This window comes from Anomaloglossus baeobatrachus, chromosome 7 (assembly GCF_048569485.1).
Source record: "Anomaloglossus baeobatrachus isolate aAnoBae1 chromosome 7, aAnoBae1.hap1, whole genome shotgun sequence".
Lineage (NCBI taxonomy): Eukaryota > Metazoa > Chordata > Amphibia > Anura > Aromobatidae > Anomaloglossus > Anomaloglossus baeobatrachus.
This window is the reverse complement of record NC_134359.1, coordinates 132284009-132306006: the sequence shown is the minus strand read 5'-3', so window position 1 is coordinate 132306006 and position 21998 is coordinate 132284009. Positions and strand designations below refer to the sequence as shown.

The window sequence follows — 21998 nt, the reverse complement described above, 5'->3', positions numbered from 1 at the left end:
ATTAATTTTTTCTATTTAAAAAATAGTTAAAAAAAAAATGACGTTGGGTCCCCCCATTTTTGATAGCCAGCTAGGGTAAAGCAGACGGCTGTAGCCTGAAAACCACAGCTGGCAGCTTTTCCGTGGTTGGGGATCCAATGTGGAGGTCCCCTCAGGCTCTTTTTTATAATTATTTTATAAATATTAATAATTACACAATAAAAGTAGGGTCCCCCCCAAATTGGATCACCAGCCAAGGTAAAGCGGACAGCTGTGGTCTGGTATTCTCAGGGTGGGAAGGTCCATAGTTATTGGGCCTTCACAGCCTAAAAATAGCAGGCCGCAGGCACCCCAGACGTGGCGCATCCACTAGATGCGCCAATCCTGGCGCTTCACCCCAGCTCATCCCGTGCCCTGGTGCAGTGGCAAACGGGGTAATAAATCAGGTTGATACTAGCTGTAAAGTAACCTGAGATCAAGCCCAGCAGTTTGTGATGTCATGGCGTCTATTAGATACTCAACATCATAAACTGTCAGTACTAACAAAAAAAAAAAAAATCAACAAAAGAAATTTATTTGAAAAAACAGTCCCCAAAACATTTCCTCTTTCACCAATTTATTGTAAGAAAAAAAATAAAGGGGTCCCACGACGACTCTGGACCGTCTAGAATATGGGGGGGAGACACTCAGGGAACGTATCCCCCATTTTCTAGGAATGCGGACCCTTCATGTGAGGAGTGTGGGTGCAATGAATCTGCACTCACTCTTCTCGGGTCCACAGCAGCAGAGTCCATGTCGTAATGGTTGCTACCAAAGCTGCAATGCCCTGCTCATGAGGTAAGGGCATGCCTAATCAGGAGAACTACTGTAGAGGAAGCTCTGCTCACTGGTATATAGGTGCTGAGAGGTAATAATAGATAAAATTAGTGAGTAACCTCGGCACTCTAAATCTCCCAGACTAAGTCAGTAAGTCACAACGGATAGTAATGCAAAATCACTCTTTATTGGTCCGTATTAAGAAAAAAATTTTTTTCATAAGCATATATGTTTTTGTCCAAAACAAGTTACAAATGACGTTTCGGCCTGAGCCTTCGTCAGATTGGACTTATCTGCATGTAATCATGAAAAATGACAATAATCAGTATCACATAAGAGTAAGAGAACAATAACATAAACTCGAACAATGTAGAGGTACAATTGGGATGCAGCAAAAAAATTGCAACACAGCAAGAAATGAAACACATGATACAAATGTCATAATACAGTACAAGGACAATATAGTAATGACAAATATGGGGTCAGAGTAGACTTAGACAGCTCTGGTACGAAAGAGATGTCAATCATAAAGTAATATGTGCAGTAGGTGTAGAGCTACACTATGCATGGCAGAGCTAATGGGTAGACCGACCATAGAAAAAGAACGGAGAAAAAGTGGAGAAAAAGTGGAGAAAAAATGGAGAAAAAAATGGAGAAAAAGTGGAGAAAAAATGGAGGAAAAGTGGAGAAAAAGTGGAGAAAAAGTGGAGAAAAAATGGAGAAAAAGTGGAGAAAAAATGGAGAAAAAGTGGAGAAAAAGTGGAGAAAAAGTGGAGAAAAAGTGGAGAAAAAGTGGAGAAAAAATGGAGAAAAAGTGGAGAAAAAATGGAGAAAAAGTGGAGAAAAAGTGGAGAAAAAAATGGAGAAAAAGTGGAGAAAAAGTGGAGAAAAAGTGGAGAAAAAATGGAGAAAAAAATGGAGAAAAAGTGGAGAAAAAGTGGAGAAAAAGTGGAGAAAAATTGGAGAAAAAGTGGAGAAAAAGTGGAGAAAAAGTGGAGAAAAAAATGGAGAAAAAGTGGAGAAAAAGTGGAGAAAAAGTGGAGAAAAAATGGAGAAAAAAATGTAGAAAAAGTGGAGAAAAAATGTAGAAAAAATGGAGAAAAAGTGGAGAAAAAGTGGAGCACCCTTTGGTGCCTTTCATGTGGCACTAAGGGGTGCTTAGCTTTGTATTTAGCCAAAAAAATGAAAAAAAAAAATGACGTAGGGTTCCCCCTAGTTTTGTAGCCAGCTAGGGTAAAGCAGACGGCTGCAGCCTGCAGACCACAGCTGGCAACCTCACCTTGGCTGGTAATCCAAAACTGAGGGTACCCCACGCTGGTATTTTAAATTAAATAAATAATTATAAAAAAAAAACCACGTAGGGGTCCCCCAAAATTGGATCACCAGCCAAGGTAAAGCAGACAGCTGGGGCCTGATATTCTCAGACTAGGGAGGTCCATGGTTATTGGACTCTCCCCAGCCTAAAAATAGCAGGCCGCAGCCGCCCCAGAAGTGGCGCATCCATTAGATGCGCCAATCCTGGTGCTTCGCCCCAGCTCATCCCGCGCCCTGGTGCGGTGGCAAACGGGGTAATATATGGGGTTAATACCAGATGTGTAATGTCACCTGGCATCAAGCCCTGGGGTTGGTGAGGTCAGGCGTCTATCAGATACCCGACATCACCAACCCAGTCAGTAATAAAAAAAATAGACGACAACCACATTTTTATTTGAAAAAACACTCCCCAATACATTCCCTCTTTAACCAATTTGTTAGAATGAAAAACAAATCCAGGTCTGGTGTAATCCAAGGGGTTGCCATGACGATCCACACTGTCCCAGTCAATGAAGAGCAGCATGTTCCCCATTGGCTGGGAGAGCAGTGCAGTGACCTGAGCTAAAATCAATGGGTCAGCCCAGGTCACTGCAAGGCATGACAAGTGCTGCTGTCAGCGAGGTACATTACCTGCGCTGATCTCCAGCACACTGACAGCCCCTGTCACTGAGTTCAATGACCGGCGCCTTCACACCAAGTATCGCGAGAGGCCCGTGATGTCACCGCTAGTCAGTCTCGGATCGGAAGCGAGAGAAGGTGATGTGACAAGCGGCGGCCATGGAGGACAGTGACAGCGCTGAGGTCGGGATGGCGGGACTTCATCACCGCAGGTAAGCCGAGCGGGACCATGTGTGTGTGTGTGTGTGTGTGTGTGTACAATACATGCCGCGGGCAGGAGGGGGCGGAGCGAGCTGAGCGGGGAAGTGTGGGTTTTCTGCACGTAACTAGGATAAACATCGGGTTACTAACCAAAGCGCTTTGCTTGGATACCCGATGTTTATCTTGGTTACCAGCTTCTGGCAGGCTGCCAGCGATGGCTCCTGCACACTGTAGCTGTAAAAAGCCCTGCTTTTTGCTGCTAGAACCGTTCTCGAACGTATCTAGAACTATCGAGCTTCAGCAAAAAGCTCGAGTTCTAGTTCGATCTCGAACAGCCCCCAAAATCACTCGAGCCTAGAACTGGAGAACCTCGAACCTCGAACCACGCTCAACTCTATTCTCCAGTTAAAATATAGAGTTTGGGATATATATCGTATATACTCGAGTGTAAGCTGACCCAAGTAATGTGCCCATTGTTTAGTGAAATCCCCTGCTGTAATGTCCCGTGCAGTAATGAATCCATTGTTTATTAATGCCCTCCTGCTGTAGAGTCCCCATTGTATAGTAATGGGACCTGTCCTTAATGTTCCGTGCAATAATGTCTCCATTGTTTAATAATGTCCTCCTGCTGAATTCCCTTCTGTTCTCTATCATGCAGTTGTTTACACACAATAAAAGATATTCTCACCTCTCCTCAGTACCCTAGCTGCCTCCAGCTGTTTCTTGCAGTCTGCAGGCACACAGACTCCTCCGTGATAGCGTGAACGGAGCAGCCGCTGCAGGATGCCGTCATGGCTTTACTACAGTTGAATATTTTACGGCGCCACAAAGCATTCAACAGCAGTAAAGCACGTTCAATAAACAGAGTCGCCGCTGCTGTCAGTGCTTTACTGCAGTTGAATGCTTTGTGGCAGCTGTCGTGGAAACCCCTTTCTTGGGAGAGCTAATTTAGGGTGAGATGCAAGGGATCTCCAGATCTGCCAATGTTGGTCCAATTAATAGCGATGCATCGGAGACAAACACAAGAACACAGTCAATGTCCGTGTACCAGGCTTTGTCTGAATCTCAGATGCCCAAACAGTAGTTTATTACAACCACAAAAGAAAAGGGGACGGCTTAGTACATGACCAAAAATGGAATGAAAGTTGGAAATAACAAAATCGTAAATTATGGATCCTGCTGAATTCCTTAAAACCAGATCTGTCCAGTTTTCTGGACCTTCAGTAACAAAGAAACTTTAGACAAAGGCCTCTTTAAAGCGACTACGCTCAGTGCTATTGCTTTTATGAATAACACTTATAAAGCTAATACAAAAATACAAAATTATTAAACATATATAAATTGCTTAAATGATAATCAAAACTTAATATAAAATATTAACCATAACAATTCCTCCCTTTTTATTATTTACAGACAATTTATCCATCAGCTATATCCCCATGCTATGACAGCATGGAGGGGCCAACCCCGTTCACCGATAGATATCTTGTTTGTAAATTTCATCATATATATTTACTAAGGGAGCACTGAGGTATTTTTCACATGTTGTAACTGACGGCCCGTGATACTTGATCTTACATGTCTCTTTTCATAGTGTTGTCATTACAAATATACCAATTCTAGCAGCTACATACACTAATAGTACCAATATTCCCATCTGTAGAATGCCCATCAGCCACCCAGTGATACCTGAGAACCAAATTGTCGGAGACATTTGTCTGCAGCTCGGTTATATAGGGAACGTTTGGATAAAGCACTTATATCTAGAACACCATGAGGAAATATAAAGGTAGCGGCATAAGGCGTGCAGAGGTGTCGATCCCCTCTGCGCCCCGGGAAAGTCATTTATAGGCCTGGTGACCACATACTAGATATAAATCCTTAGGAATTGTGCAGTGTATTATGTCAGTGGTTCTCCCAACACAACACATATCAGTCAAACGTCCTTTGCTTCGAAGGTTTGGCACACAAATTTCAGCAGTTTTTGAGACAGACCTCATTCCTTCAGGATGTCTTAGACTCAAAATGTTAGTTAAATTGGTAAAGTTGTTCACAAGTCTACACAGAATGTGTAAACCACAGTTCACTATTGCTCAAAACATCCATGGTCACTTTTCTGGAAACAACTATCATTACAAATAATCACGAGTAATTGAAGTACTCTCACAGTTTTTCCAGTCCTAAGAGTGTGAGCATCACAGGCGTAACTTATAGTCCTCATATAGGGTCAGGGGATCTGCAAGATATGGCATAGAATTAGAAGATATTGGGCTCGGAGTGCATATCCAACAGTTCTTAGTGCTTTAGAGTCCATATCTTGGAACAGAACTTGGTGATGCTTTATCAGTTTGTTATCACAGTCCTCTTTTAGTGCCTCATTGATAGGACAAGAGGTACAGTTGCCATCAGCATAATCCAAAAGGCAGAGTGGTTATCTTTGTATCTTTGCCTTGGATCTTGACAGAAGTGGTAGTGGTTAGCATCACTTAGAATGGCTCCCTGGATCTAGGCTCCAATGGTCTCCTTATGTGTCTCTTGACCACGACCCAGTCGCCTGGTGCCGGTGTGTGTGTGCCGCTTATAAACATGGGGTCTGGGATGGAGGAAAGAACACAGTTATGAGTAACAGTCAGATGTTTGTGCAACTCAGCGACATATTCAGTGAGAAAAGCATACGAGGCCTGCAATTGCTGTGGGAAATATAATTCTGTCTAAGGAACACTACCAAACATTAATTCATATGGGGACAGCTTCTTTATACCTCTTCGGGCAGTTCTCACTGAAAGCAATGCGATGGGCAAGCAATCTACCCAGAACAAGTGTGTTTCCTCCATGCACTTTAATTTAAGAGTACCGTTAAAGCGTTCCACCTTCCCACTACTTTGTGGGTCAAAGGGAACGTGGAAAGCATGTTCTAATCCCAAAGTAGCCATGATCTGTTTCATTTAATTCTCCATTGAAGTAAGCACCGCTGTTACTTTCTATAGTTTTGGGAAACCCATATCTGCAAACCACCTTACTTATTACTTTCTTGATGCTAATTGTGGTCTTTGTATTATCTTTCATCACGGTCTAAGCTTCAGACATACCAGGACATATTCATAAGTACCCACCTTAGGCAGCAGTATGTAGTCCACCTGCAGTCTCTGAAATGAGTAATCTGGTTTTGGTGCTGAATTTCTGCAGAACTCAAATAGGCCTACCGGGGCTGTGTTTTGCACAAACAAGACATACTTTGCAGCCATATTCGGGAACCCTGGGGCACATCAGTTTTGCAGCACTACCGCACACGTCACACCTTTGCACCGGGGAATGTGCCAGGGCAGCCATCATGGGGAACATGCAGCGAGGGAGGCAAATCCGGGTGTTTACCTGCCATACCACTGACTCTGACCGTACAGCGCATTGCATTCTGTTCGTTTGAGGGGGCCTGGGTCTGGAAGACCTGAAACAGTTCACGATCAACGGCCACTGGGGCCGGTACGGTGCCAGCCTCCTTTGCTGAAAGGTGGCGCCCCGCACTCTCGGTCACTAAGCTCCCTTAAAGGGCTATGTCTGTTATGGCCAGTATTCCTGTCAGAGGTAGTCTTGCTGCTTCTTTAGCCGGCTTGTCGGCCAGTGCATTCCCTACTGCAAGGGGAGTTTGTTCCCGTGCGTGTGCCGATACTTTGACTATGGCTGCCCTTTGGGGAATGGTGAGTGCTGCGAGTAGCTGCTCTACCGCCTGCGCATACTTCAGGAAATTACGGCTCCGCCAAATGACGCCAAAGTCATGTGCTACCCCAAAAGCGTATTGTGAGTCAGAAAATACATTACTCTTCTTACCATTTCCCAGACTGCACATTACAGCGAATGCCTTCAGCTCAACCTCTTGCGCAGAGTAGCTCGAAGGGAATGGTTCATACTGCCTTACCATTGTGGACTACTGCATACCCGGTGATGAACAGTCCTTGATCATTGTCCAAAGCTATGGAACCATCTATAAAATACTCAGCAGAGGGGTTAGTGAGTGGTACATCAGTGATATTTGTCAAGTCCTCTGTTTCTGCCTCCACCAATGCCTGACAGTCATGTGTCATATCAAACTGAACTTCTTCATCTGCTAGTTTGAAAAACAGGGGCAAGTCTTGTCTCATGGTCCCTCCCACAGGGGCCGGTCTTGTCTCACGGTCCCTCCCACAGGGACAGGTCTTGTCTCATGGTCCCTCCCTCAGGGGCAGGTCTTGGCTCACGGTCCCTCCCACTTCCCCATCCAAATATTCTCCTCCCTTTTCTACAATCCACTGTTAATCATGCAGCTGGATTTAGACCATTACAGTTTGAGAGCATTATGGGGGAATGTAAAGAGGGAAAAGCTTAATATTTGTCCGGCCTTTATACTGAAAGATGGTGGGTCTGAGCCTGTTGGAGTCTTTCAGATACAGCATGAGGAGCTTGGAGTGAGGGGGCAGCTTAACACTATGTCCTCTGTCTGTCTAATAGAGTCCTGAAACAGCTGCCCAGCTCTTACACAAGCAGGGGTCACTGTAATAACTGAATGTAGTATCCCAGAGTAATACTCTGGAGGGTGCTGTCTGCCACCGTGTTCTTGGGTGAGGACGCCGGCTATATGTCCAACCTGCTTGTGGCGGTAAAGGGTTAAAGGTTTTTCCCAGGTCTATTTTGCTTATGTGACCACAACTGTCTGGGTTTATTCTCGAGTCAAACAACTAGCTTTGGGAATTGTCAGTCAGGATTCGGAGACTACACAGGGTGCCTTCTTTTAAGGGGGGTGGTCACCTTGGGCCCAATTAGGGTAAATTCTATGCAGGTCCCAATTTTCTGCAACGCGTCTGTCCTTAAATTAATAAGTGAATATGAGAAAACTAAAACCTGGATCACAAAATAGGAACAGTGAATGTAGTCCCCGGGGGATGACAATGGGGTTGTAGGAGACATCTGAATTGTCAGTTTCCTATGGTGGTGGGGGTCACGATAGTAGTTGTTGCATTTTTGGGACATTTGTCCCCTCAATAAAACAAACAAACCCTTTTTGCCCACAAGCCCAACCTTTTACATTGCTGTAGTCTAAGCCTTTAAAGCCTCTAGGGCTGCGACAACCCCACACCCTGATGAAGGTGACACTAATCACAAAACCACACATTGGTTCTGGACATCACACACCAACAAGATGTCCGTAGCGAGGTACCATCCTCTCACACATTGTGTTATCTTCCTATGCAGCATGGCTGACATACCTTCAGTCTTTTTAGCTGACACATTTACCATTGCTACTGCTTGCACATTTTCTCATTATATTTTGGTGGGGTTTTTTTTTAAGCACCTTACATTTACACCATTCACTTTTGTATGGTTCTTCATACATTGCTGCTGTAATATACTTCACCATCATTCCATTCTGTTCTATAAACGCATTGCCTTACATACACACGCAGCATGTTACTTTTTATAACTCATGCTGCTTTTTGTATCATTATAGGTCAATACGGGTCTATTCACATTGCTGCTTGTGGTCATCATTATAAACATTCCTTTATAATACAACATTATAAATATTCCTTTTACGTATTTTGATTGTTGTGATGCTGCCCTTTCTCGGTTGTACCCAATGCACCATTTTACTTGTTATCAATAAACATTATTGTGTTATTTATCCTCTATAATGGTTACATATAGGCTATTTTTTTTCTCCTCACTCTTTTGTGTATTCCTGTAGTTTAGTCTCTTATCTCCTTCTTGTGGTGGATTCCCCCTCTACCCCTCCCTTTTCTTCTACTTGGCTGCAGGGGGGCCAAATTAACGCTTTCCTTTCTAGTTCAGCTCCCCAGGGGATATTCCCTCAAATATATCCATTTCATATTGCTCCACTTTGGGAGACTGGTACAGCGCCCTGGACTGCAGGTCTATGGGCATTTAGAACACACCGCAGCAATAGTCCATGAATCTTATCATTATGTTCATACCCAAAACTGAGTATGGTCCTATGCTACAATCTGCAACAGATCTTGTCGCTTATTCTGCCTAAAACCAGTGTCTAATCCTCTGTTAAACTCCATTCTCTGGAAAGTTACCAAGATTAGGTTTTCCTGTGGCCAGATATACCTCCTGAATACCCTGGAGATATGTTCTAAATGTAAGGGTAATTTTACAGGAGATTCAGGATCTAGGTAGCAAGGGCAATATGCCTGGGCATGGGGAAACACAGGACACGCAATATTAGCTCCAGAGGGACTGTGTTGGCCACAGTGTCTGCAGGTCTATCCCAATGATCCTGCATATGGCAGGGGTGCTGAAGGGGGGAGGCAGCGCAGGTTTTACATCAGTTATAGAGACTGCAGCGTTCCCTGGCCTTTATACTATCATAGATTACATATACACCACCATGAATGGTTTAATCTGATTTATGGTCACTCAGTGAGAGACGCTTGGATACTTTACCACATTCTAACCTGTTTGTTTTATCTTTCAAACAGTCTTCACATTTGCAGAAAAACGTCTCCCAAAACAAAAAAATTCCAATAACATGTTGCATCAATCCATTGCTTCATTCCCTTTTCGTCTTTCTTCTATATCCTTTGTAGGGACATGGGTGGTACCTCTGAGGCTGATTACGTCCTATAGCTGCCAGTCCTCTGACTGCAACTTCAATGCCCGCAGTTAACCGTAGAACTGAAATGGGCCATAGAGTCTTAACCGCAGAAGACTCTACTCTTCTCCCAGCACCAATTTGCTCGCAAGAGAAGGATTTCTACTCCCAGAACCACTGTTCTCGCAAGAGAAGAATTTCTAGGAAGCATCAGGTTACCAGCCCTTTGTACCCGTACAATTCTGAGACAGAACCAAACAAATAACAATTCATAAACTCTACTACCAACAGTTATTGGGATTACTTCTACTTCTCAATATAATATATCATGGGAGAATAAGCTAATTTCCTACAAAATCTCCATCTACCTCTGACTCAAACAGATTACATCAAACACAAAAGAGACAGTGTATCCAGACCAGAGCATATCAGATTTCAACTACTCAAACAAGATCCCTTTCTTGTCCTGTAGAGGGCGCAGCTCCAAAAATAAAATCTTCAATAAGTTTTCCCTCTATGGCTATATGTTTCTTTGTCTGGATAAACTGGATGATTACAAACTACACCTCCTATTAAGCCAATTCCCATCTTAAATGCAAATTGAAGAGAACATAAACACCAGCACAATGGTTTATCAGATTTTTACAATACATCCGTCACTCAAAGATCAATCAGTCCCACATTAAAGGATCCTCATAGCTTAAAATATAATTCCAGACATAACAGTCATATAGAAAACACAGGACAACATATAATCTTTCAACTGCTGAGATGATATACTCTTCATTCAATTTCCTTCAACAATCATTCGCACATTTAAAAACACATTGATACATATAACAGATCACAGATGGCATATCTCTATTATTTCAATCATACACACAAAATCCAAACACTGGCAGAGGTTTGATAAGAATGGTCTTGTTGGACCACTACGTACCCGTCTCGGACCTCCAGAAAGCACTGAAACATTTGTAACACAATGGGTTACTCACCGCGGATTTTGTTCAGTGGTTCCTGGGAAGGTCTTTGTAGTCGGGTCACAGAGAGGTCCAGTTAACCATCCCGGGTTTCGGCACCATGTTCTGTCGTGGAAACCCCTTTTTTGGGAGAGCTAATTTAGGGTGAGATGCAAGGGATCTCCAGATCTGCCAATGTTGGTCCAATTAATAGCGATGCATCGGAGACAAACACAAGAACACAGTCAATGTCCGTGTACCAGGCTTTGTCTTAATCTCAGATGCCCAAACAGTAGTTTATTACAACCACAAAAGAAAAGGGGACGGCTTAGTACATGACCAAAAATGGAATGAAAGTTGGAAATAACAAAATCGTAAATTATGGATCCTGCTGAATTCCTTAAAACCAGATCTGTCCAGTTTTCTGGACCTTCAGTAACAAAGAAACTTTAGACAAAGGCCTCTTTAAAGCGACTACGCTCAGTGCTATTGCTTTTATGAATAACACTTATAAAGCTAATACAAAAATACAAAATTATTAAACATATATAAATTGCTTAAATGATAATCAAAACTTAATATAAAATATTAACCATAACACAGCGTAAAGCATTCAACTGTAGTAATAAAGCCATGACGACATCCTGTAGCGGCCGCTCTGTGCACCGGACGCTACCATAGAGGAGTCTGTGTGTCTGCGGACTGCAAGAAACAGCTGCAGGCAGCGTGGATACGGGGGAGAGGTGAGAATATCTTTTATTGTGTGTAAAGTGATGACACCGGGCGTATAATATGAACCTTGACTTTTGAGAAGATTTTTAGGGATTAAAAAGTCATCTTATACGCCGGAAAATATGGTACAGTATTTGGGAATCTGGTGGCGTGTACCTACAGTAGGTGTTTGAAACTGTTATAATAACCTATCATTTGTCTTCAGTTCACAAATAACCGATGACCACACGTAATTGGATTCCCTTATACACTCAAGATTTTATATGTAAGCCTTATAAATTAATTCAAGAAATTAACTCAAGGAGCCTCATGTGTAACATAAAACATATATTTTTATGGCATTTTAGTTTTACAATTTTAAAAGGCGGACAAATGAAAATGACACAATTAACAGGACACAAAATTCAACAAAGTACTGGTATAAAAAAAATTATCTTATTTGGGGATAATCCAGCGGATTCCTCAGTCCCCGAGGGTCACTTACCCCCCCACCAGCTAGATAAGTTTAACTTGTACACAGAGTTTTTTATTCCTGTTGCCTTCTCACATTGGCTTTGGCAGTATCTACAGAACTTGCAACTTTACAGCAGCCAAACTAACCCCAATTACCAGTCACTAGTGAAATCACAATTTCAATTCCCTTAAGAATTCCAAGAATACCATTAATTCTGGATTAACAAACTAATTTATAATAATCACAATACAATAATCTTACCCGAATTTAGATGTAGTTAATTCCCAATTTTTCCTTAGACTATAAAAGGAACCTGTCACTTCCCCTCAGTCCGGTGTAATTGGCCTCATTTGATGGCAATGCAATCAGAGGACTTATTTATTTAAGAAGTCTTCCAACTTCCCCGTGCACATATCAGTACTTATCGCCGAGGGAAAAGATATTAAGCTCTGGCCAATGCACCAATTGATAAGGAAATTCCAGTCTTTACCAATGAGGAAATGTTAACATGTAGGTTCAAGGTAGGTTTCTTAACTAAGGCAGGAGAGACAAATTTAACAACTTATCTGTAAATTGTCTGTTGTCATACATCGTGATCTAATTTATATAGGCATTGTATACATCATAGGTTATAGGCAAAAAAAATGTCAGTTACATTTGTAAAAATTAAAAGGAAGCTCGCCTGACCACAAAACAGAACATTTTTCTGTTGTAGTCCCTGGTTTTCCAGGCTTGCTGCAATTTTACATTATGTCCTCATCATTTTTGGTGTGTAGTGCATTATATATTATGATTGTTATGATTCCTCCTTGCAGTGGGTCTGGACGCCCGTGAGTGACAGTTCAGCCATCCAATCTTGGACAGGCGCATGCTAAGCTGTCATATGGTGATGGACTGTTCAGTTGTCCAATCAGAGGCTGGGGTGTGCTTGCTGGTAGGATTGTGATAGACAGTTCAGCTGTCCAATTGGAGGCATGGGCAGGCTGTATTTACTCCATATATCTCCTGTATGGAGTGATAACCTGGCTTACTGGTTTGCACTTTTGTCAGTACGGGTATGTGCCCATGATCAGGACTCATTGCATCCTAGACACAGCAGGTCCGGACCTGTGGGGCCGCAAGTCTCCTCTGCAGGAAAACGCAGGAGACCGCAGCTGCTTGCATCCACGTTCAGAGTTCAGTACGCTGCAGTCTTTTGCTTCTGTTCTCCCTACAGAGGACACATGCGAATCCACAGCATACAATTGACGTGCTGCGGCTTGGAAAGCCACACTGCAAGTCAGTGTTTGCTGTGGAAAAAACAAGCGCAGTGGGCACGGGATTTCTAGAAATCCATCAACTATGCTTGTACTGTCCAATGCAGTGTTTTGGACGAAGCAAAAAACACGCTCCATCCAAAACACTGCAAACACTGACCGTGAGCATGCACCCAACTGTTGAATGCTAATCCACTTAGGCTGTCATTGTTATTAAAAGAAGGGCTAAAGGCCGCTTTACACGCTGCGATATCGTGACCAATATCGCTAGCGTGCGTACCCGCCCCCATCGGTTGTGTGACATGGGCAAATCGCTGCCTGTGGCACACAACATCGCTAGTCCCCGTCACACTACTTACCTGCCTAGCGACGTCGCTGTGACCGGCGAACCGCCTCCTTTCTAAGGGGCCGGTTTGTTCGGCGTCACAGCGACGTCACTAAGCGGCCACCCAATAGAAGTGGAGGGGCGGAGATGAGTGGGACGTAATATCCCGCCCACCTCCTTCCTTCCTCATTGTGGGTGGCCGCAGGTAAGGTGAGGTTCCTCGTTCCTGCGGTGTCACACACAGTGATGTGTGCTGCCGCAGGAGTGATGAACTACATCGTAGCTGCAGCAGCAGCGATAATCGAGAATAGGGGAGCATGTCACCGATGAGCGATTTTGAATGTTTTTGCGACAATTTAAAATCGCTCATAGGTGTCACACGTAACGACATCGCTAATGCGGCCGGATGTGCGTCACAATTTCCGTGACCCCAACGAGATCACTTGAGCAATGTAGCAGCGTGTAAAGCGGCCTTTAGGGGGATATTTTATTTAGGATTAAACAGATAGGGCATTTTTTGCACTACAGCGTTTTAAATCATACATATTGGAAAACAATATGGTTGTTTGAATTTGTTTATATAAATTTGTAAAAATGTAAGTTCTTTCCTGAACATTAAGTTTTTAATTAATTTAGAATTAGTAATTTTACAATAATCAGTTAATGTCATTTTTTTCTAGGACAAATACCAGGTATTAAACAAGAACTGCTACACATGGCGGGCCAAGTTTCAAGATGCTACACAAATCTTTTAAGCAAAATTATTGAGCCAACGTTAAAATGACGGTGTTTACCTCACAGGATTTGTGACTTTTGAAACAATTGTATTTCTTTTTTTATGTCAATGATTAAACAATCTATGTACACGTTTATACTATACTGTGAGAAAAGAATGCTATATCAATACAGGAAGAATGCTGAAAGTATGTAAATCCAATCTGATGTTTATTAAGATAGTATTAGTATACCTCCTAACCATCCCGGATCCAGTGGGTAAAACTGCTCCACTGTCATCTGAGATTAAAGGCTGCTTTACACGAGTCGATATATTGTGCGATGCATCGTTGGGGTCACGGATTTTGTGACGCACTTCCGTCATTCGTAACGACATCTCCTCATGTGACAGCTCCTTGCGAGTCCAACCGATGCCTAATTGTTTGAAATTCGGCCATCGTGTACTCATCATTTAATTCCATAAAATCGGTCAGTTTAGTCTTAATGAACGACACATTGCAAAGTGTGACACCGTGTAATCGGCCATCCTCGTAGTTGTTTGTGACGTCAGTAAACGTTCAGGGCGTATTTGTGGTTTTAAATAATCACGCCTAATCTAATCGGATTGGTTGTAGCAGATGCGTTTTGATTGGTTATTACTGTTATAAAATACGGAGCTGTAGTCATGATGTGTGAACATTCAGCCTTGGCGTCATGCACAGTGTTTTATAGTGCATTACTCCTAATTTTTCTTACGTTTGTTTGTTCGCTGGATTTTCCGCCCTCACTCCTTGTTATCTCTTTTTTGTGGTAAGTTGTTATATGCCAATCTTTCCTTTCTGGATCAAAATCGACATTAACCAGATCACAAACAACAAACAAGATTGATGCTAAGGACACACGAGGCAACAAAGACAGACGCAGAAGAGAAACAATATATATGGGATCTAACCAATCAACCACATTAGCAGAACTGGATTGAGCAGGTCAGAAGAATTCAGGGCGTGCAACAATCCAGACAACGTCACGGAGGGCTGTATAGTTTGCCTAATTACGCCCATACAAAAGACAGATTGACCAAAGGAAAACATGTGTGAAGCCTTTTGGACGTCCGCCATGGCCAATCAATATATCGATGAGCGCTTTGTGGTCGTTTGACAACACTCAACGTGTGACACATGGACAACTACCTATCAGCGATACAAACAAAAAAAAAAAAAAGACTTTGCAAAATAAATCGCACGATGGATCGACTCGTGTAAAGCAGCCTTTAGGTTCAGTCCTGTCTGTGCTAGCGAAGCTATGACCCATAAGCTGCAACAATCCGTGCATGAGAATTTTTTTCTCCTTGAATGTTGCAGGTATTCTTTATTACATGCACTTATACTGGTACATAGAGCCTCATGTTTCTATATGTACCTGTATTCTAGAGGTAAAATGAGTCAGAGATTTTTTTCTTACTATAAAATTACTCATTGACAATGAATAATAGTTACAACAACTGCATTTTTAATGCACTTAAAAACAAAATCACAAATCTGTACATAACAGACATATTTGGTATCCCTTTAATAGTAACAATTTTTATTTGTTTCTAAATAGAACCCTAGATTTAATAAGAAAATAACACAGAAATGACTAAGCTAATCTATTAGCTGAAAAATGTAGTCACAAAACCAACAGATACTATAAATTAGCAATTAATTTATCACAACTAAAAAATCATTTACCCCTGAGATTAAGTGGTTCACTATCATCACCAATGCTCCTTTCTGTCAAGGCAATGATCTTATTTTACATTATAGACATATTACTCCCATCAACACCAGGATTGATACTATTAAATCTAGTCACTCTAGTGACTCCTGATATTATATATTTGGTGATTGATTCTACCATTGCAGAAAATTCCACTTCTTTGACTTGAAAAACTCCTGGGTTGCTTTCACAGTATGTTTTGGATCATTGACCATCTATTCTGTGAAGCGCCGTTCAATCAACTTTACTGGATTTGGTTAAACCTGAGCAGAAAGTATAGCCCTGTACACTTCAGAATTCATCCCGCTTCTTCTGTTCTTTCAATGATTTTTGGCAAACTGAAATCTGTCCTTACTACCTTTTAATTCTGATTAATTAAAACAGATTTCCACCTTGTGGTGAACACTGTATTCTCTCATGAAGTCTTCTATTTACAGTAGAAATAGATACTGAATCACCTAGTTCCTGGAGAGTGTTTCTCACTCGCGTGGATGATGTGAAGGGGTTTTCTTCACCACGAAAAGCATTCTGTAATCATCCACCACTATTGTTCTTCATGGACGTTCAGGCCTTCTTGAGTTGTAAAGCTCACCAGTGCCAGTGCACTCTCTTTTTTTGCAGAATGTACCAAACTGTTGATGTGGCCACTGCTAACAATTCTGCTATTTTTCCTAATGATGGTCTCTTTCTCCTCCATTAAGAGATAATTTGACCACATGTTTTGGGTTCACAGCAACAGCTTCCAAATGCAAATGCCACACCTGGAATCAGCTCCAGACCTTTTACCTGCTTAACTGATGATGGATTAATTAGAGAATAGCCCTTGCATCCAATTAAAGAACTATTGTGATAATTGTCCAGTTACTTTTAGTCCCTTGAAAAAGAGGGAGCTACACATGTAAGAGCTGTAATTCCTAAATCTTTGCACCAATTAGGAAGTGAATACCCTCAAATTAAAGCTGTGAGCCTGTTCTTTAAGAGCATATTGATTATATAACTGTATTTTGAATACATTTTGGTAAACAGCTAAAATGCCAAAACTCTAAAACTTGTGTCTGTAAACAAAATACATATTGCATAAAAAAAATGTTCTGGTAGCCTGAATTTATAAAAGCTAAACTTGAAAACGGTGCATCAAATTCCAATGATTTTAGAGATTATATGTACTATGAATCAGAGTTTATATGGACTATGAATTAACATATTCACATAAATAGTGTTTTAGTTTCATTCTTTTGATAGTGTACAATATCTCATGGCAAATGTAAAAAGTTGTAATTAAGGATGAGAAGTACATATCCCTTGGAATGGTATATCAATATTATTTCCCTTTTGTTCATTTATTTCTTTTCTGTGTAACACATTAATTGGATTGTATTTTTGCAACAATAAAGTAATAAAATAAAAAATATATATTGCTCCAGGGTACTATTCTTATTTAGACCAAACATAAGACATGGAGAAGAAAATGTCCCTGAAATGATTATTGAACATAGTCAACTAGATTTTATAATTATGGTGTTATTGGAAAAGAAAATATCTATTGAGCACTTCAAAAATGGTCAAAAATGACCGATTAATGAAACAAGAGTGCAGCTATGATAGATGCAGGAGTAATTCTTATAACCATTTGTTTTACAACTGATACGTCAAAGTGTGTTTTCGAGTAGATGTACAATAGCGATGGACTACACCAGGCTCCACTCCAGCCAACTAAGAACAGGATGGTGACACTATTGGTTACTCTGACTTACCAAATCTATACGGAATAAAAACAAATGTACACTCTGGATAGATATATTCATTTTATACAACTTCTTTAACCCCTTCACCCCCAGCCACTAAAACACCCTTCTGACTGGGCCATTTTTTTACGATTGTCACCAGTGTCACTTTAACAGGTTATAACTCTGGAACGCTTCAACAAATCCCAGTGATTCTGACATTGTTTTTTTCATAACATATTGTACTTCATGATAGTTGTAAATTTAAGTCGATATTTTTTGCGTTTATTTGTGAAAAGTTTGGAAATTTTGCGAAAATTTAGCAATTTTCAAAATTTGAAATGTTATGCCTATAAATCTGAGAGCTATATCACACAAAATAGTTACTTAATAACATTTCCCACTTGTCTACTTTACATCAGTGCAATTTTTGTAACAACATTTTTTGTTAGGAAGTTAGAAGGGGTCAAAGCTCATTATCATTTTCTCTTTTTGACAACAAAATTTACAAAACCATTTATTTTTAGGGACCACATAACATTTGAAGTGACTTTGAGGGGCCAAGGGGACAGAAAATACCCAAAAGTGACACCATTCTGAAAACTACACACCTCACACTGCTCAAAACCAAACCCCATCTAAGACGTTTATTAACCCCTTAGGTTCTTCAAAGGAACCAAAGGAATGTGGGAGGAAAAACTGAAGGGTGCACGGCAGAGCTCGGAAGGAAAGGAGCACCATTTGAATTTTTTAAAGCAAAATTAGCTGTTATAATTAGCAGATGACATGTCTCCTTTGGAGACCCCCTGAGGTGCCTAAACAATGGAGCTCCCTGGCAAGTGACCCCCTTTTGGAAACTATACCCCTCAAGGAATTTATCTAGATGTTTGGTGAGCCCTTTGAACTCCTAGGGGATACACAGAAGTTTATAACATTAGTCATGAAAATAAAAGAAAAGAATTTTACCACAAAATTGTTGCTTCAACCATGTAGCTATATCTCAGAAAAAATGCACCATATACTTTATTGTGTAATTTCTCCAGAGTATGCAGGTACCTCATTTGTGGTGAAAATCAATTGTTTGGGCACACGGCAGAGCTCACAAGCCAAGGAGTACCATTTGACTTTTCAAACCAGTTAGCGGATGCCATGTTGCGTTTGAAGAGCCCCTGATTTTCCAAATCAGTAGAAACCCCCCACATATGACCCCTTTTTGGAAACTAGATTCCCCAAGGAACCCATCTAGATGTGTGCTGAGCACTTTGAATCCCCAAGTGCTTCAGGGAATTTTATAATGTTGCGCTGTGAGAAGGAAAACATTTTTTTTACCCCTTAAATGTTCTCTTAGTCTCTATATTTTCATTTTCACAAAAGGTAACAGGATAAAATGGACCTCAAAATGTGTTGGGCAATTTCTTCTGAGTATTCTGATATTCCATATGTGGGGTAACCACTGTTTAGGCGCACGGCAGGGCCCGGACATGAAGAAGTGACGTTTTGGAGCGCAGTTTTGATGGACTAATCCTTGGTTGTCATGTCGCATTTAGAGAGCCCCTGATGTGTCTAAACAGTGGAAACCACCTAAAAGTCACCCCAATTTTGAAACTAGACTCATCAAGGAATTTATCTAGATGTTTGGTGAGCCCCTTAACCCTCGGGGGCTTCACAGAAGTTTATATTGTTGAGCTGTGAAAATATATATATATTTTTTTTTTTACCACAAAATTGTTATTTCAATCAGGTAGCTTTTTTTTACAAAGGTATCAGGGAAAATATATATAAAATATAAAAATATAACATTTATATATAAGGTAAGTACCATAAATCTACATAGATAGTTGAGTAATGTTTGAAATATATTCAATGACTTCTTTTGTACTGCTCCTAAATTTCTATTATCTAGAGCAGGGATGACCTTTTATGTGGCCCCCGGGCAGATTCCCGGGGGAGGCAGTGCTGGTGCTGTCACCGCAGTTTGCTGCCGCCGGCCCTTTAAATCCACACATTGCTGTTTGTGCTGCAATGTGTTCTCCCGTCGGCCAGTGCCAATTGTGGGCGGGTCCACAGCAGCCTCACAGCTTCCTGCCTTGTGTGTCCGCCCCCTGCCCTCCGGAGATCAGTGCCTGCCTTCTCCTTCTGATGCTGTGTGTCCGGCTCCTGCACTCCGGTGATGTGAGTGCAATGCTGCTGTGAGTCCAGCGCCGACCCTCTGCTGCTATATGCCCTGCCCAATGCTTTGTGCCTCCCCACACCAGTTCTGTAAACCCTCTCCCCCAGAGTTGCATGAAACTCTCAGCGCAGTGTGGCCCCCAATGTCCTGTGTGCACCCCTCCCCCAGTCCTGTGTGCAGCCCCCCCAATGTCCTGTGTGCAGCCCATCACCCAGTAGTCCTGTTTGCACCCCCCCAATCCTGTGTGCACCCCTCCCCCAGTCCTGTGTGCAGCCCCCCAATGTCCTGTGTGCACCCCCACACAATCCTATGTGCAGCCCATCACCCAGTCCTGTGTGCACCCCCCAGTCCTGTGTGCACCCCCAGTCCTGTGTGCACCCCCCCAGTCCTGTGTGCACCCCCCAGTCCTGTGTGCACCCCCCCAGTCCTGTGTGCAGCCCCCCCCAGTCCTGTGTGCACCCCCCCAGTCCTGTGTGCAGCCCCCCCCAGTCCTGTGTGCAGCCCCCCCCCCAGTCCTGTGTGCAGCCCCCCCAGTCCTGTGTGCAGCCCCCCCAGTCCTGTGTGCAGCCCCCCAGTCCTGTGTGCAGCCCCCCCAGTCCTGTGTGCAGCCCCCCCCAGTCCTGTGTGCAGCCCCCCCCAGTCCTGTGTGCAGCCCCCCCAGTCCTGTGTGCAGCCCCCCAGTCCTGTGTGCACCCGTCCCCCAGTCCTGTGTGCAGCCCCCCAATGTCCTGTGTGCACCTCCACACAATCCTATGTGCAGCCCATCACCCAGTCCTGTGTGCACCCCCTCAGTCCTGTGTGCACCTCCTCAGTCCTGTGTGCACCCCCTCAGTCCTGTGTGCACCCCCTCAATCCTGTGTGCACCCCCTCAGTCCTGTGTGCACCCCCCCAGTCCTGTGTGCACCCCCCCAGTCCTGTGTGCACCCCCCCAGTCCTGTGTGCACCCCCCCAGTCCTGTGTGCACCCCCCAGTCCTGTGTGCACCCCCCCAGTCCTGTGTGCACCCCCCCAGTCCTGTGTGCACCCCCCCAGTCCTGTGTGCAGCCCCCCCAGTCGTGTGTGCAGCCCCCCCAGTCGTGTGTGCAGCCCCCCCAGTCGTGTGTGCAGGCCCCCCAGTGATGTCTGTGCAGCCCCCCCAGTGATGTCTGTGCAGCCCCCCCAGTGATGTCTGTGCAGCCCCCCCAGTGATGTCTGTGCCTCCCCCCCAGTGATGTCTGTGCCTCCCCCCCAGTGATGTCTGTGCCTCCCCCCCAGTGATGTCTGTGCCTCCCCCCAGTGATGTCTGTGCCTCCCCCCCAGTGATGTCTGTGCCTCCCCCCAGTGATGTCTGTGCCTCCCCCCCAGTGATGTCTGTGCCTCCCCCCCAGTGATGTCTGTGCCTCCCCCCCAGTGATGTCTGTGCCTCCCCCCAGTGATGTCTGTGCCTCCCCCCCAGTGATGTCTGTGCCTCCCCCCCAGTGATGTCTGTGCCTCCCCCCCAGTGATGTCTGTGCCTCCCCCCAGTGATGTCTGTGCCTCCCCCCAGTGATGTCTGTGCCTCCCCACAGTGATGTCTGTGCCTCCCCTCAGTGATGTCTGTGCCTCCCCCCAGTGATGTCTGTGCCTCCCCCCCAGTGATGTCTGTGCCTCCCCCCAGTGATGTCTGTGCCTCCCCCCCAGTGATGTCTGTGCCTCCCCCCCAGTGATGTCTGTGCCTCCCCCCAGTGATGTCTGTGCCTTCCCCACAGTGATGTCTGTGCCTTCCCCACAGTGATGTCTGTGCCTCCCCACAGTGATGTCTGTGCCTCCCCACAGTGATGTCTGTGCCTCCCCACAGTGATGTCTGTGCCTCCCCACAGTGATGTCTGTGCCTCCCCACAGTGATGTCTGTGCCTTCCCCACAGTAATGTCTGTGCCTTCCCCACAGTGATGTCTGTGCCTTCCCCACAGTGATGTCTGTGCCTCCCCACAGTGGTGTCTGTGCCTCCCCACAGTGGTGTCTGTGCCCCCAGCCCCGCGTGTGGTGTCTGTGCCCCCAGCCCCGTGTGTGGTGTCTGTGCCCCCAGCCCCGCGTGTGGTGTCTGTGCCCCCAGCCCCGCGTGTGGTGTCTGTGCCCCCAGCTCCGCGTGTGGTGTCTGTGCCCCCAGCCCCGCGTGTGGTGTCTGTGCCCCCAGCCCCGCGTGTGGTGTCTGTGCCCCCAGCCCCGCGTGTGGTGTCTGTGCCCCCAGCCCCATGCCCCCAGTTAATTAATTGCTTCACCCAATATAGCAGGGTCATTTAAACATTGATAATTTTGTGCGGCCCCCGAAGGTTGGTAGAAATTTCCAAATGGCCCCCGACAGAAAAAAGGTTCCCCACCCCTGATCTAGAGCTACAACAAAAAAATGTCCTTTTTGCTTTTAGAAACAGTTGAC

At 43.8% G+C, this 21998-nt stretch overlaps 1 protein-coding gene across 1 annotated transcript in view; it reads left to right on the top strand.

Annotated features, from left to right (window-relative positions):
* DYTN (dystrotelin) overlaps positions 1-17092 on the top strand; it is a 192621-nt gene extending 175529 nt beyond the window's left edge. The window contains exon 6 of the mRNA XM_075319002.1: positions 13921-17092. Coding sequence (XP_075175117.1) covers positions 13921-14024 — 104 coding nt within the window. The 3' untranslated portion in view covers positions 14025-17092. The remainder of the gene's footprint in view (positions 1-13920) is intronic.
* The last annotated feature ends 4906 nt before the right edge of the window (positions 17093-21998 follow it).